Raw genomic sequence first — 14473 nt, forward strand, 5'->3', positions numbered from 1 at the left:
TAATAATCTATGCCAACATTATTAGAAAGAGAAACCAACCAACCAACCGCTTTTTTATGTGTAACACGCCACCTTTTTTTGCTTTTTCCATGTCTTTTCCAAACCCCCTGCATTAATTCCTCGTTTAGCATTTTGATCAACTCACAGTAGGCATCTCACAAATGCATTTCTTTCTTTCTTTTTTTAATAGAGTTTTGATTGTTTGTGTCTCAGTGCTTGTTTTAGTGTGACTGTGACTTGTGAGGCATGTCCTGGTTTCTTTTTTCATTTCTTTTTTTTTTGTGGCAGGATTTACTAAAAAAAAAATCGGAGAGATTGCCACGTGTTTCATTACTAACATTATTCAAGGTGTCTCATACACATCCACATACATGTACATATTCTGCCTGTACTGTATTTGCACGTGTGCTTTGGTCATTTCAAATTGAAGCTGGTTTATACAGTGTAATTGGACTCTCGAATTCTTTGAAAGCTTTCTTGCGTTTGGAACACAGTTACATTTTCTTTGCATTGGATTTGAATAATCTGGGATCAGGTGTCATATTTTGTTGGTTTGATTTTAAAGATCTTGTTTCAGAAGGAAGACTGGGATTGGTGAGAGCCCTATTATTTCTTAAATTTAGAAATTTTCAGCAGGAAATAAAAGCCCTTCTGGTAATATAAAAAAAAAATCAAAGTTTCTTCCAGTTCCCTTGCCTGAGATTTTCAAAAGCACTCCCTTCAACATTTGATTAAAAAAAACAAAACAAATCCTGATTCCATTGGCATTACCAATTTGAAGTTAAAAATAACTGTACGATACGCACCACTCCAAATCTTTGCTGGGGTCTGCATTGATGTCACAATTTCGAGTCACAGAAAATGTCTTGTTCTGTTGGCGTTGTGTGCATTATAGAAAACAGCCTGATGTGGTAGGAATGTTTAAGTGGACGGGACATTAAAAAACTGCACAGCTGCCAGTAGAGCTAGATGGAGTATGTGTGGCTAGGTGCTTAATCAGACTAAAAACCCAGCAGATTGCACGGATCAATCCGTGGCGTGAGGTCTTTCACCAGATTGCACAGTTTCCATCATGTGTGCGAGTGGCTGAAATCCGAAACCAGGGCAGCCAGTAGTGGAACATTAATTTGGAGCCTTCTGTATGTTTTTCCGATAGATTTATGGTTTTGTTTGTGTTGGGGGGCATCGATATTGACCGTGGTCGGGTCTGGCTTTTGTCCTGTTTTTCCCCCCGCATGCAATTTTTTTCTCTCTTTCTGCTTTAAAACACCATTTTTTGCTGTATGGCATCTTGGCTGGCATGCTTTTGCACACTGCTTATTTCGTTAGGCAGTTACTTAATTGTTTTTCCCCTGAGATACAGCTAGATGAGTACCCATGGGGTATATTGCTGGTTTTTATCTGTGAACTACTTGCCTTGTCCGTTTTTGTGGCACTGCACAGACATCAGGTGTTTATTAATTAATTGATTAAAACTAAAGCTAATCAACTTTTTACTAATTACTCGCACTAGTACGCATATATGAAGCACATCAGATAATTTGGGCTTAAAATGTGATCGCAGAAAACTATCAAAAGAAGTCAGATGACAGAAATATTTGCTAACCGTTCAGGCTTTGTTCCAAACCCTGTTGTACATATACATCACAGAAGCTCCTTTGGGCTATCCCAGGTACTCAGAACCTCAGTGGTGGCTACGGTGTACTGCAAAGTCTTGCATTCCGATGCTTGAAAGACCACACACAAAAGTTAATCACTGAGTCATGAAGGGATACCCATGCTCAACGTGTACGTTCATCTCTGCATACCTACCGGTACTGTGAACAATTTCCCTGCTTCCTCTAACCGCTTGTCTAACGGCTTACTTTCAGGAAAAAAAAAGAAAGTTGGACTCTTTGGTGAAAGCGTTCCTGTAAACCTCAGTTGCGCCTATGTTCCGGTGTACACACAGCATTCATTGTAATGGAGCTTGTCATTTAGCAGTAAAGATACAGTTGACTAACACATTGTCTGGTGTCGGAAGTGCGTTCATAATTGCACGTTTGGTCTTTGTGCTTGTTTCCATCCTTACAGCAACAAAAAAACCTGTTTCATTACTTTGGATGTGATGAGGGTTAACAGAACACGAACAGCTATGGAACATTGAATAGTACCATTTCATTTTTTTTTTCATTTCTTCTTTTTCCGTTTTTGGCTTGTCACCAGTGGATGGAAACTTCACCCGTAATTCAGGGTCACATACAGTGCATGTTTGTACATGTAATCCACATTTGTTGTGTGTGTCTTGCGTACCAGAAAAAAGCTGGTCTGTAATCCTTGCCACATGTTGTGAAACTTAACAAGCAGTGGATGCCCAGTCCACTAAATTTTGGCAAAAAACCTTGTCCGTCTTTGACTGAAATCATCTCCCGCATCCCCTCCACTTTTCCCATGCCTCACGGGACTTCTCTTCGCTACGCTTCTCCATTTTTTTTTTTTCAATCGCCTAGTCACTAACTTGCCAGCGCCATGTGCCTTTTCCCAATCTCCGCTTCCCATCTCACTGAGCTGGTAAGAAGAGAGGGGAAGAAAATTCATCAATCTCCCCCGCATCTTCCGTCATCGCGTCCTTGGGCTATCCTTAATTAACCTGGCCACAGCTGACAGGATGGAACCTCAACAATGATTTAATCTCGCAGATCTCCTAAAAGTGTTTACTTTTTTTGGGGGGGGGGAGGTTTGCTTTCCCACATCTGGTGCCCTCAGTGATTGAAATTCTCAGGAGTCACAAATTCATTTGACTTGTTTGTTTTAAGCATACTTCCTGTCCATGAACTGTCATCGGTCATTTGGTAATGACCTTCCAGTTAATACCAGTAACTTTATTTCAAGGCTGGCTGTGTTTGTCAAGCCTACACATTGATGTTGCAGTCACCTTGTTAAGCTCTATGGGTCACTGCATCCTTTTTTTATGCATCCCATTTTTATTTCAGTGTTTGGAAAAGTGGCATTCCTGTATTGTGTTCATTTTGAGACCTCAGTTTCAAGTTAATAGGTCTTGGTTGTCAAAAGTGGCCCTTTTAATCCTCGTGTAAAAAGAGGGCGAAGAAAATTCCCTTTTGCTTAAGATTTTATAATTTTTTTTTCTGATGCATGCAAAGCTGTGACCACTGTGGTTCTTATTTCACTGTGTTGTTCCACCTGCGAGGTTTCGTCTTATTGTTATCGATAAATGTTTCACTACACGGCTACTTTATCTTGGATCCCTGAAGTATGATTAACGGGTGTTGGGTCTGTTGGTCTATCACTGTTGAGCATCAGCACCAACAGCTACCGTCCGGTCATTCTGATCACTGACAACTCCTCGGTAGGCTCTTCCTTAGAGCTAGGACCCCAGCTCTACGGTTCCTCCTCCCAGGGAACATGAGCAACCCCCTACACTCATACTCGTAGATCATGCCATAAAATCTGCGCTCATCCCTATTCTTGTACGTGCTACTCACTGCACAAAATCTCCTGTTTCCAATTTGGCCCTATTTGTTGATTTTGAATAACCTGCTCTAGGGTTTACTTACTTGACGGTGTGCGGATTGATTAAAATGGAGCTCCCTCTAGGGTACGGCAATTCATTTGAGCACTTCAGAATGTTGAGCCATTTCATTCACGTAGGTCCCCATTTTCTAAACTCTGTACTCTCCAAGTGACTGTAAAAGAATGTGGATATGGGTTGATGTGACTTTCACCAATATAGCATCCGGTAGGCCGGCAGACTGGAAAATCATTTAACTAGTACTATAAAAAAATGTCTGTGGTTGATAACCCCCCAACATGCAGCCACAGAATAAGTCTCATCTCACACCGTTGCACTCATCCGACCATATCAAGGGAGAACTTGAGGAGCACCAATTGCACATGTGCACCGTGCATACGTAACAACTGACGTTTCTTGCTGTGCCGTGGGGAAAAAAGTGCTATATTAACTGCTAAAAAGCTGCTGCTCTCAATTCTTCATTTGTTTTTCCTCAATCAGTTTGGATCTCTGCTCAGAGTTCATGTAGTTGTCTTGTAGCCAATTCATTTTAACCCCACAGCCATTGGGATATCCGGTTTTGAGTTGCTAACACCCAAACTGAAGGTGTACGATCTTCTACAGCTGTTGATTTGATGCGGTGGTACACATTACAGGAAATATGTTTGCAGTTGTAACATTTCATGGCCTGTGTTTGTCATACTGTATAACCCATCGTAGAGGCAAAGTTAAAGAATACATGAATCTACAGATTTGATTTTGACTTTGGCTGGAGTATGATTTGAATAATGAATTTGTGATATGGGGGAGAAGGAAAGGCTCGCCCCAAGATCACCTGTGGTATGGAAACCGGTTCCTTGCTTCTAGCTACCACAGTCTGTCATCCAACAAGGCTCTTGATTACCAGTGAATCACCCACATTAAAAAAATAGTAACAAACAAAAGACCAGATGAAACTGTACATTTTTACATGTAGTTGGTGTTAATAGTAAGTTGAAATCCACCGTGAGTTTGGCATCTAGTCACCATTGGTTTTGCACCCGAACTTGCCCTCTCATTTGACATTTTTTCCACCCCCAAACACATATCTCATACTCTGTGCATGGATGCATTGTCTTGGTACCACCGCTTAGATCCATTTACAACAGACCCACTGTAATCTAATGGCGAGATATCCTCGTTTCTCTTACAGGTTTAGCACTGCCTCCAGAACATGGCCAGAGATAAGAGTTATTTTGATCCTTGCGTTTCACGTATGCCACTTTTTTTGTTCTGTCTTTTTTAACAGTTAGAATAACGTGGTCATTGAATGGATATATGTAGAAAAACATTTGCCTGAACGAGCTTCGTTTTAACTCCTGTGCTGTTGCAATCCTTCCTGTTTTCCGTCATCCCGTGCCTGTCTTGCATGATGCATGCTTTCCTCACTCAGTCACTCTCTCATCAGTCACTACCCACGTCCTGTCGTCCACGTCTGTATGCTCTGTTGCAGTGTTCTTTCCGCGCTCACTGCTCATAGCCTCATAATTTGCCACAATCACCCGGCAAGTTTTTTTTAATTGGGGAGCTGAAAACTAGGGAAACTTCCAAAATCTCTTGAGGGAAAAACTGAGTACTCGTTCTGTTATTGGTGCTTAGCCTTAAAGGTGCCTTAAAATGTGTAGTTGATTACAAGGTTTTTCACTTCAAAGTCTGACATGTGAAAAAGACTAAGGAAGAGTACTCACAAGAAGGCACAGAACAGAGTTCAGAATCACAGTCCCTAAAAACGTGATACTGCTTTTTAATGCAGGCAGAGGGTCAGATTTTCCAGACACACGTCTACCATTTTCTGCTGCTTTTTATAATTTTATGAACACCTCTTGTCATCCACACGAAATGAGAAGTACGCAGTGGTACAAGAACGTATTGTTTTTGTTTTCGTGCACACCCATCTCTTGACTCATAAAGAATATTCCTGTACGGCCTTAGCTTGAACTTGTAAGGGGGGGGGTTGATTACTGCTTTGTCTGTTGGCTAATCCCTGCAGTCCAATTCATCCATTTGTCCAACTGTTTGCTAGTTTGTTCACTGGGACACTCGGCTTTAGATTCATCCGATTTGTTTTTCTACACATTTGTCCTAACAAGCTTGTGACCTCCCCCACAAACTGATGTCTGGCAGAGTTCCATCCAAAGAGTCCCCTTGTATTTCAGAATGGTTCAGAAAAAAAACTGTAAATTTGGAAAAGTTTCCACCTGAGAACTGTTCGACGGGTTTTTGGAACCTACTGTACATGTATGTGTAATAACCTCAGGCAGTCATTCATCTTGTTGCAGATTTTATTTCCATCCGTCTGCCCATTTTTATTTCTTTTTTTCTTTTTCTTCAGTCAGTTCTCTTGGCCGACCACCCTGACACCATTGCTGCCAGTCTCTTAACTCAAAATAACTACTGTACTCACAAATTTCCAAATGCTGTAAACAGGAAAGGTAGTGCACGGCTTTTAAGTGCCATATTTTTAAGGGGCTTCATGATCTTTGGGAAAAAAAAATTGTACAGCATTTTGCAAGTTGCCTGAAATGAAATCAAGGTCTGGAGCAGCAAACCTTGAAGTTTCTCAGATTTCTGTGCGGGGATTCAATTCTCGCTATCCACTCCTGTGCCATTGATACGATAAAGTCTTTCTTTCTTCCTATGATTTGAGCATCCTTGGTAATTGCATTGAATTTTTGCTGGAACATGTTCATATTACCATAATTGCTACGCCTTGTAAAGGTGCCTGAAATTTGCTCAAGGGTGAACACATTGAAGGAAATGGGGACTGGGCATTGGGCCTATAACAGCACAGATCCCTATTCAGATGTTGCTGCTTTACATGATTAGGGAAAAAATAAACGGGGAGCCAGTCACAGACTGCATGCATCTGGGAGCATGTTGGCTGTTATCTGTTTTCCTGCTTAGCTTTAACTTGGAGCCGCCTTTTTTTTTGGTAACCCTGGTACTTCATAAATGATCACATACATCTATTTATCCATGGCAAAACTGTCATGGCCTTTTACAAATCAACTTTGTAAAACAAAATGTGGCTGTCACTGGGAATTGTAAAATTGCCAGTGTTTTGAATTTGACTGGCATGCACCTGGTACCACTGCTTCTCTCAATACATACGTGAGCATGTGTATGTACGTGACTAAGGGTGTCCTGACTATTCCTCAGTCTGTGAGCTACGATCCAAGTCAGAATTTAAAATACTGTGCCATCTCCTAACACAAACCACCATGACCCCGTACAAGTCCATCATCTCAGCATGAATCGTTGCCTCTGTTTCTGTGTTCACTCCATATGTATGTGTAGTTTCATTGATTATCCAGTCATGGTGTTGTTTGCCCTTCCATTTCCCAACTGCCGCTTCTGCCACCGTCTTGTCTGATCACACGCGCCCATTAGTAACGATCTCTTCTTTTATAACCAAACAGTTTGCACTGCCAGCTGTCATCTTTTTGTTTGTCGGTGCTCTTCTTTCCTGCGAAGCCAAAGCATGCATGCCCAACTAACAGCTACATGTATACCCAACTCACCATTACGACTAAAGGCACTTTTTTGGGAGGTCTTCGAATCCTTGACGACTTTTTTTTTTGTTTGTTTCTGCATTTTCTTGTATTGCCCACAGTAACTTCATGCCAGCTTGGTAGATCCACTTTCCTCCAGGTACTTTTTTTTTTTTTAAAGGGATTCTGTCTCACCATTCTAGAGAATCTTTATTTTTCTATTCATTTGTTAATTTATTTATCGAGAATGAGAATGTCACATTCAGATTTCACCACATGGGTTTGTTTTTTTTTTTTGTTCAGTGGGAATTATATTGCTGGTAGTCACATCTGCTTTGTTTGAGTTGGGTTTTGATTCCGTCGCAAGTTTGTGCATGATTTTCTTGCGATTGTTGGAAGTTTACGTTCTTCGTTCCTTTTCCAAGTCACATTTATGCAGTTCTGTATTATATAAGTAGGTTTGGGAATCAGAATATTGGTTGTTATATACAAACCTGGATAAATGGAATGACATTTGGAAATCTCTCATTCACATACAAAATTACTTTAGTGATTATTGCGTTGGCAATTTGCACAACACAGACTGCCAATTGTAAGAGTGTCAGATGACAATCAGGACAATGTTTTGAAATTGTGGCACAATTTGAAGTAGGATTTGAAATCAACGTAATGTAGGTATTTCCAATGCTGATTTATGTCACTGCCAGTTCTGAGCAAGCTGTAGGTTATTTCATAGTAAAATGCAGTCGTGGTATTGCATATTTAGGTCTGTGGTGCAAGTCATTGGTTGATTGACAGTATGTGTGAATGTGTGTGATGAACCTGAGTGTTTGCCAGCATGGTAATCCTGTCTGTAGACAGTACATACGTATGGCTGTGCTGTGACAACCTCATGCGCACACTCTGCATGGAGTATGAAGTTTGTCTGGTTTTGTCCGTCAACTCGATTGTCTGTCTGTCTCTGTCTTTTTTGGTTTTGGTTTTTTTTCCCCTTCTTCCAATTAACTGTTGGCTGACAACACTTTTGACTTTCAGACGACGTGATCAGCACAAAATGTTCGTTCAAGATGAGGTAACATACCGACCAGTCCTTTGCCATTGCACTTTGTAAACATGTAACATTTTATTACTATCTCAGTACACTCTGCCCGAGTTGAAAAAGTGGTTGTTTCTGTTTTTTTGTAATGGAGAAATCAATTTTTGTTTTTTTTTAACTTCTTTGGTCCTTTTCTTCGTGTTTGACAATGTGAAATGTCACCAAAAAAGAGGGAGACGTTTTCGATACATCTGAACAAAACCTGTCTGGGTTTGTCTTTTTCCCCCCCACTAGCTTGAACAAGGCATGAGCGCGTAGCAATCACAAGTCTTAATCATATACATAGATGCTATTTCATACTTGTGTGATTTCTGTTGCTAGCGGCATTTGTTCAGGTGACAGGGGACACGTTTGGGGTTCAGTTTGGGAATACTGTTTTGGTTCAGTTCTTTCGTTCCGATTCAGTAAGTTTTTTTTTAGAATCTCAATAGCTGTTTTGTGAGTCAATCTTGCACTCTCTTTTGCTGCTTGGTAATGCTTGTTGCTATGTAGATTAACTGATTCCTAACAGTTTTTGAAACAGTTGCATTGAGAGAAAACGAATGTTATGCTGATTTGAGGTCAACTAATTTGATGTAATAATTGGTTTACATGTTCATACCGTATACACTTCACTGCAGATTGGTCGCTGTCACTTGGATGTAGCGCCCCCTAGTGGCAGTGCATGGTCAGGGGGTGTGTACTCATGTACAAGATCAATCTGCAGTGTTCCAGTACATCGAGTCTGAATCATTTGTGTTTTTAGAAGTGAGAAGGACCGTGGCAAAATTTTCCTGCTAGGAGACATTCCTCAAAGCCCAGAGCAGCTGCCCTGTTTTTTTCCCCCCCCCACATAACAAAACCAATATGTTGTAAAGACGGTCTCCCGTGTGGGATCAGAAACCCTCGTGCACGTGTGTGCTGTTGAAAACTTGATCAAATTCTGAGGGGAAGGGAAGATCCTTTTGGCTTGTCTGCTGGCTTATTTGAATGATTGGTCGGAAATTAGATATTGGAAGTGTCATTTGTGTTCAAAATTTTTTTTTTTTTTCTGAACATTATTTTACACTCTCCAGTTATCCTGTTTTGAAGCCCAGCCTGGTATCTAGTAGAGTGTGCATTGGTATGTATTCCCGCACACTTTTGATATATCCATCCCAGTCTGAGTGGAAAAAAGTGCAGCTGTTATTTTCTCCTTATGCTAATGAGCCTCTTTAGCCTGTGGCTACTTCACCCTGAATGGGTCTCCCAAATTGCCAATCAATCAAAACACAATGGATGAGCAGGTGTAAAAGGGTAAACTAAAAAAAAACCAACAAGAGACAGCACAGCTGTCGGGCTGCTTCGCACATGCCGGGTGCTGATTCCATAACGTTTTTGAAGAGGATTTATGAATCCCGGTTGAATTGGGAATGACTGAAATACCGGTAAAACAAGGAAGCATCATGCATAACAACATGGTGACTTCTGATAAGACAGCATTGTTGCAGTGTTTTGAATGTCCCTCTGTGCGACTTGCAAACGCGCCCAACCCTTTTGAATTTGGTCGGTCGAAAAATGGGTTGCCGCATTTCATTTCCGTTGCATTTCCAGTCCTGCAGAATTAATGAGATACCATCATTTAAGGAAAAATTGTTTGCCTACTGTACAGCCGTCAAAATGTGCCGTTACTTGTATTAAGAGATAGAACAGAATGGATTATTAAAAATGGAGCAGTGCGGTGCACTGTACACGTGGACTTTGTGAAATGTGATGCAGGGAACTTTTGCCACTGTTCTTGTAACGAGTTAGGCAGCGTACCCCCACCCTATCATGCATGAGACATTGACATCCAGTTCTCTGATAAGGTTGTACTGCTGAGGTATTTTTTTTCTCCCTCATTGCGTGTCAAACCTGAAATTCTACATTTTGTTGATTGTATTCTCCAGGCTTGTTTTTTTTTTCAAATTCCTCCAATAATTCTCGGCAGACATTCACTAACCCATATCCCCTTCAGCTTCTGAAATCACCTCTTTATAATAGAAAACCCCAAACATTTACATGTGTAGTGTCTTTGTTCTCCCAAGGTGTGGATGCTTCTTTGTGTTCATTTGTCGTGCTTTGACGTTTTTATGATTGATCTTGAAATACGACAGTCGTTTTTATGATAGTGTACACATAGATCTTTCAAGGGAATGAGGACCATTGGTATCGCGTAGTTGACGGAAATGCCTCTAGACCTTTTAACAGTTCACGCTCACACCCATGGCACCCTAACACGCAGCGGTCAGATTCATTCTACTACGCAGCGGTGCAACTTTGGTCTTTAGAGGCGAAATGGAATGTGCATGGTCATCAGAAGGCCAGTGCGTCTGCCTCGCTCATCTCTACTCCGAGATTGGATTGAAAAAAAACAAGAACCAAAAAACTGGACGACAGAAAGGTTTCCTTGGGAGTTATCTGAAGTGTAACTTCGCGCCTCATAAACACAAAACCCAAGTTATACCGCTGCCGTTAATTGATCAGCAGATGACGCTTGAAGTCCGTGTTGGTTGAATGTGTGATGTCTTTCAGTCTGTCAACTTTGCCACTCTCTGTTCCTTCTTTCCTTTTTGTCACATCTATCATTTGTGTCATGTAGTTCGGTCATGAACTCACCAGGAGGAGCAGACCACAATGCCAGACCCTGCCTAAAATCAGAACTGGTTTTTTTTTTACCATCAGTGGCATTGTTTTGCATCCATATTTCCCTCCTCCCTCCCAACATGGAGTTTTCTATTAAAAAAAAACGTGCTACTGTGTACTGACACATGCTTCTTTGTTCAAACTGCACGGCAGAGTTGATGGTGCTTGTTTGAAAATGACACTGGTATTCACTAGCTTGTTTGCAGTTGCAATACTCTCAGAGGACAACAGCAATGTATTGTATAGTTATGTGCTGGGTCATGGGCTTTCTACTCACTGACCCCCGGCTGGGCATATTCGCTATGGTGTCAAATATTGAGACCAATTTGGAGTCAGTGACATTGTTTGCAGTGCAGTCCACATCCGTGGGTGGGCCTTCACCGGGCTATTAAAGACAGTTTCTTTTGTCGGCACATTAGGACCGAGTTGTGGGAACATTCCTCTGTCCCTGTAAGGTTTTTGGTCCCCACAAAACAGGTGAAATGTCGTGCGTTTGTCCCCACAACTGTGGAATGAGTAGGTGTGAACGTGTGGACTGCACTTCTCTGCACATTTTTCTGTGCATTCATTACCTAAAACAACCTTTTGCATGTTAGAGTATGCCCAGCTCTTTTAGTTTTTTGAAGGCATGTTTATGTAAAGTTTGCTTCTGTGGTAAGTAGACCTTAACGGGGGAGGATAAAGAAGTTGTACAGGTGGTTACTTCTCCCGTCCTTGTACGTGTACATGTATTTTTCTTTGCTTCTGAAATATCTTTGTCATCGAACACGTGTCAATTCTTGAAATGAAAATCATGGTAGCATTCACGTTTATAGTGGTTCATGTGCAAAGGTTTGGGAAGTTGCACAAAATGTATTTTAACCTTTCAAAATAGGAATTTTTTGGGTAGCTGCCGCCAAAGGCAGTAAATCATCCTAAATAGTCAGGTGCTTTTTTTCCCCAGTACAAACATGCACTGACTTGGAGTTGGCATTGGACTGTTTACACCACTTGCACTTTACCTGTAGTGCGCTTTCTGGCCAAGAAATCCTGTGGATGCACGTTATAAATATGCACATTACACTAACATATTTGTGGAGAGAAGCAAAAAAGATTAAGAACTATTGTTAAATAACTACACATTTTGTGAACTGCTGTCAACATGGCTTTTCATCTAGAATTGGTTGGGGAAAAAAAAAAAGAATTAAAGTTTGCCAGATTTAAGTTATCCTGCGGTGAGGGGTTTCGATGTTCAGAAATGAGGTAAAATAGCATTGAACATGTATGAGAGAAGAATTGAAAACGACAAAAACTTTCAAAAGAGAAAGAGATGGAGAAGATATTGCTTCTGTCATCAACTGAATCAATGCGATGATCTGTCAAAGCATTTCTGAAGTTGCTCTGAAACCAAGAATGTATAATAACAAACAGACGAAACATAAACTCAGGTCGAGCAGGTTATCACGACCGCTCAGTGCTGATAGGCACCAGGTCAAAGCCGTCAAAATGTCATTAATTGTGTGCGTGTGTCTTGGACGTCCTGGCTAAAACCTGCATGGTTTATTGCGAACAGGGAGCCAAAAAAACAATACAAGCATCCCTTCCCCAGCCTACCCCCCCCACCAGTCTGTCCCTATATTGATCTCTCTGAATTTTTTCCCTTGTACTCCACAGCGACACATTCACTCCGAGACCTAGACTCACGGTAAACAGTGCACAGATATCATCATTTTAACCATTTGTTCTGGCCTTGTTTCTTTTTCTGCACTCTTGTAACTTTTTAAAAATGAAGTGTAAACAACCCCCCCCAACACAAAGCAAATACATTTTTCACAGTTGAAGACTAGCTTGAAGGTTTTATGAGGGAGCCTGCTTGAATAATTGCATTTATATTTCTATTCATGTTCAATCAGTGTGCTTAAATTTCAACTGTTTCTGTGTTTTTTTTGTCCAATGTGGTGTTCCCGTGTAATAACTTGGTACCTGTTTTAAGGCATTACAAAAAGGTTCCTTTTCAAAGGAGGTTAAAATGTGATGCAGTGGTACTTATTTCAAATTAAAAAAAACAATGGTTCCCAATTTTACAAGAGACACTGGATGAAATCTGTTTGCCATTTGATGCGTTACTGCAGTAGGAAAGTGTGTTTGGGGGAAAAACAGCCGAGGATGCATTAATCAGTGGCCAATTTTGGCTGGGTGCACAATGTTCGGATGCGCTCGGACGCATTGAAAATATCCACATGTTTGTCTGGTATGAAGTTTCCAGTGTTGAATGGAAAGAAGCACAAGAGATCAGTCGTGTGTTGACGCAGGAATGATTTGTTTCCATCATAAGGATACGCGTTGATTCAGACAGACATGGTTTTGGTGTTGTGTGCATGCTTTGAACCTTCTTGTTGTTTTTAAAAAGCTTGGCAGTTCACATACAGTAGTCACCACTGTGGTAGCGAAATGCACTCAAAAAGGCATTCCTTGTAGCTGTAAATTCCTCCAAGTGCCCAAACGCTTTACAAAAAGGTGGGGATTTGTTCTAGTCACGTTGGGCTTCTTTCAACACCAAGCCATGTGCAAAAAGATCTAGTCCATGGCATAGCATAGTGTTAGCTGCCTCATAAAATCAGTTTCTCCGTGGTTAGAGATGAAACTTACATGGGAGTTGGATTCACATTTGGAAGCCAAATATGACTGGAACATATTCATAACCTACGTGTAACCGTAGCCAGCGCACAATGGTGAATCGTATTCTAAACAAACATATATAGAGTATATTCCATTTAGGAATACAGACTAAGATTTGGTTGAGTCTGCTGGTACAGCCAAATGTCATTCAGATGCCATCATGTTGGCAATGCTTGTCCGCTCTTGTTTCACATCTGGAGTGCGGGAGGATTTACAGAAGCACTCTGCAACTCTGGCAAAGAGGTTAGAATGGAATTTACCGTGTATCACAGCGCAACATGATCCCGTGTTGTACTGTGTTCCTCATTGTCAACTCCAGTCAAGATGTGAAAAAAAATATCCCTAGGAAATCACAGTTCATGGAATATGATTCAACCATTCCGTCAAGTGGCAAATCATTTCAATTCCTGTTTTTTTAGATCCAGTGTCTTGAGGTTTGATCTTTGTGACTGGCATTGGTTGTTGGATAAAGCAGATAACATCAGTCAAGGTTGTAGCACCTCTTGTGGCAAACAGTTTTGTCACCTACCCCACAAGCAGCACTTCAAACAAACAGAGGATTGCAAAATGTTTTTTTTTTAAAAATAATTGTATCATCCTGTCATTCAGTACAGCATTATTGTCTTCTGAATGGTGTCATTTATGACATGGCATGGAACAAACTGCGCCCATTTTCTATCTCCTACACGTCGCAAAGATCTAACGGACCAGAACACTGTGACTTCGAAGTGAACTCACTCACAAAACTTGAGATCACACAAATGATGAAGAAAGTTGCATACAGTTGTGCTGTACTGATGAGACAGCATGTAGGTACTGTCTTATGGAGACATTTGTGTTGCTCTACTAAAACCAATTTAAAAATTCCTCAGCTTCTCTTTGTACCAAGGGTTTCAGATAAGTAGTAACATCTCATCAGTTTTTCCCTTTCCTCTAAAAATATATGCAGTCATTTGACAATACTGTTTAATACCTTTTTTTTTCCTGCCATTCCTAACAGTAGCGTGGTTGCAGATCCAGAGTAGTTTTGGGGGGTCG

General features: G+C 40.9%; 1 protein-coding gene across 12 annotated transcripts in view; it reads left to right on the forward strand.

The window, feature by feature from the left end:
* The window catches only part of LOC110975581 (uncharacterized), a 36703-nt gene that overhangs the window by 12067 nt on the left and 10163 nt on the right, over window positions 1-14473 (forward strand). For 3 of the 12 annotated variants that reach the window (XM_022228181.2, XM_022228187.2, XM_087140166.1), the window contains one exon: window positions 4701-4761. The exons of 1 other annotated variant lie outside the window; for it this stretch is intronic. In XM_022228181.2, coding sequence (XP_022083873.2) covers window positions 4722-4761 — 40 coding nt within the window. In that variant the 5' untranslated portion in view covers window positions 4701-4721. 8 more of the 12 variants (XM_087140168.1, XM_022228206.2, XM_087140169.1 and 5 more) reach the window with 8 other exon arrangements.

The sequence above is a fragment of the Acanthaster planci genome, linkage group LG08, assembly GCF_054643075.1.
Source record: "Acanthaster planci isolate LZ-2023a linkage group LG08, COTS_SCS, whole genome shotgun sequence".
NCBI lineage: Eukaryota > Metazoa > Echinodermata > Asteroidea > Valvatida > Acanthasteridae > Acanthaster > Acanthaster planci.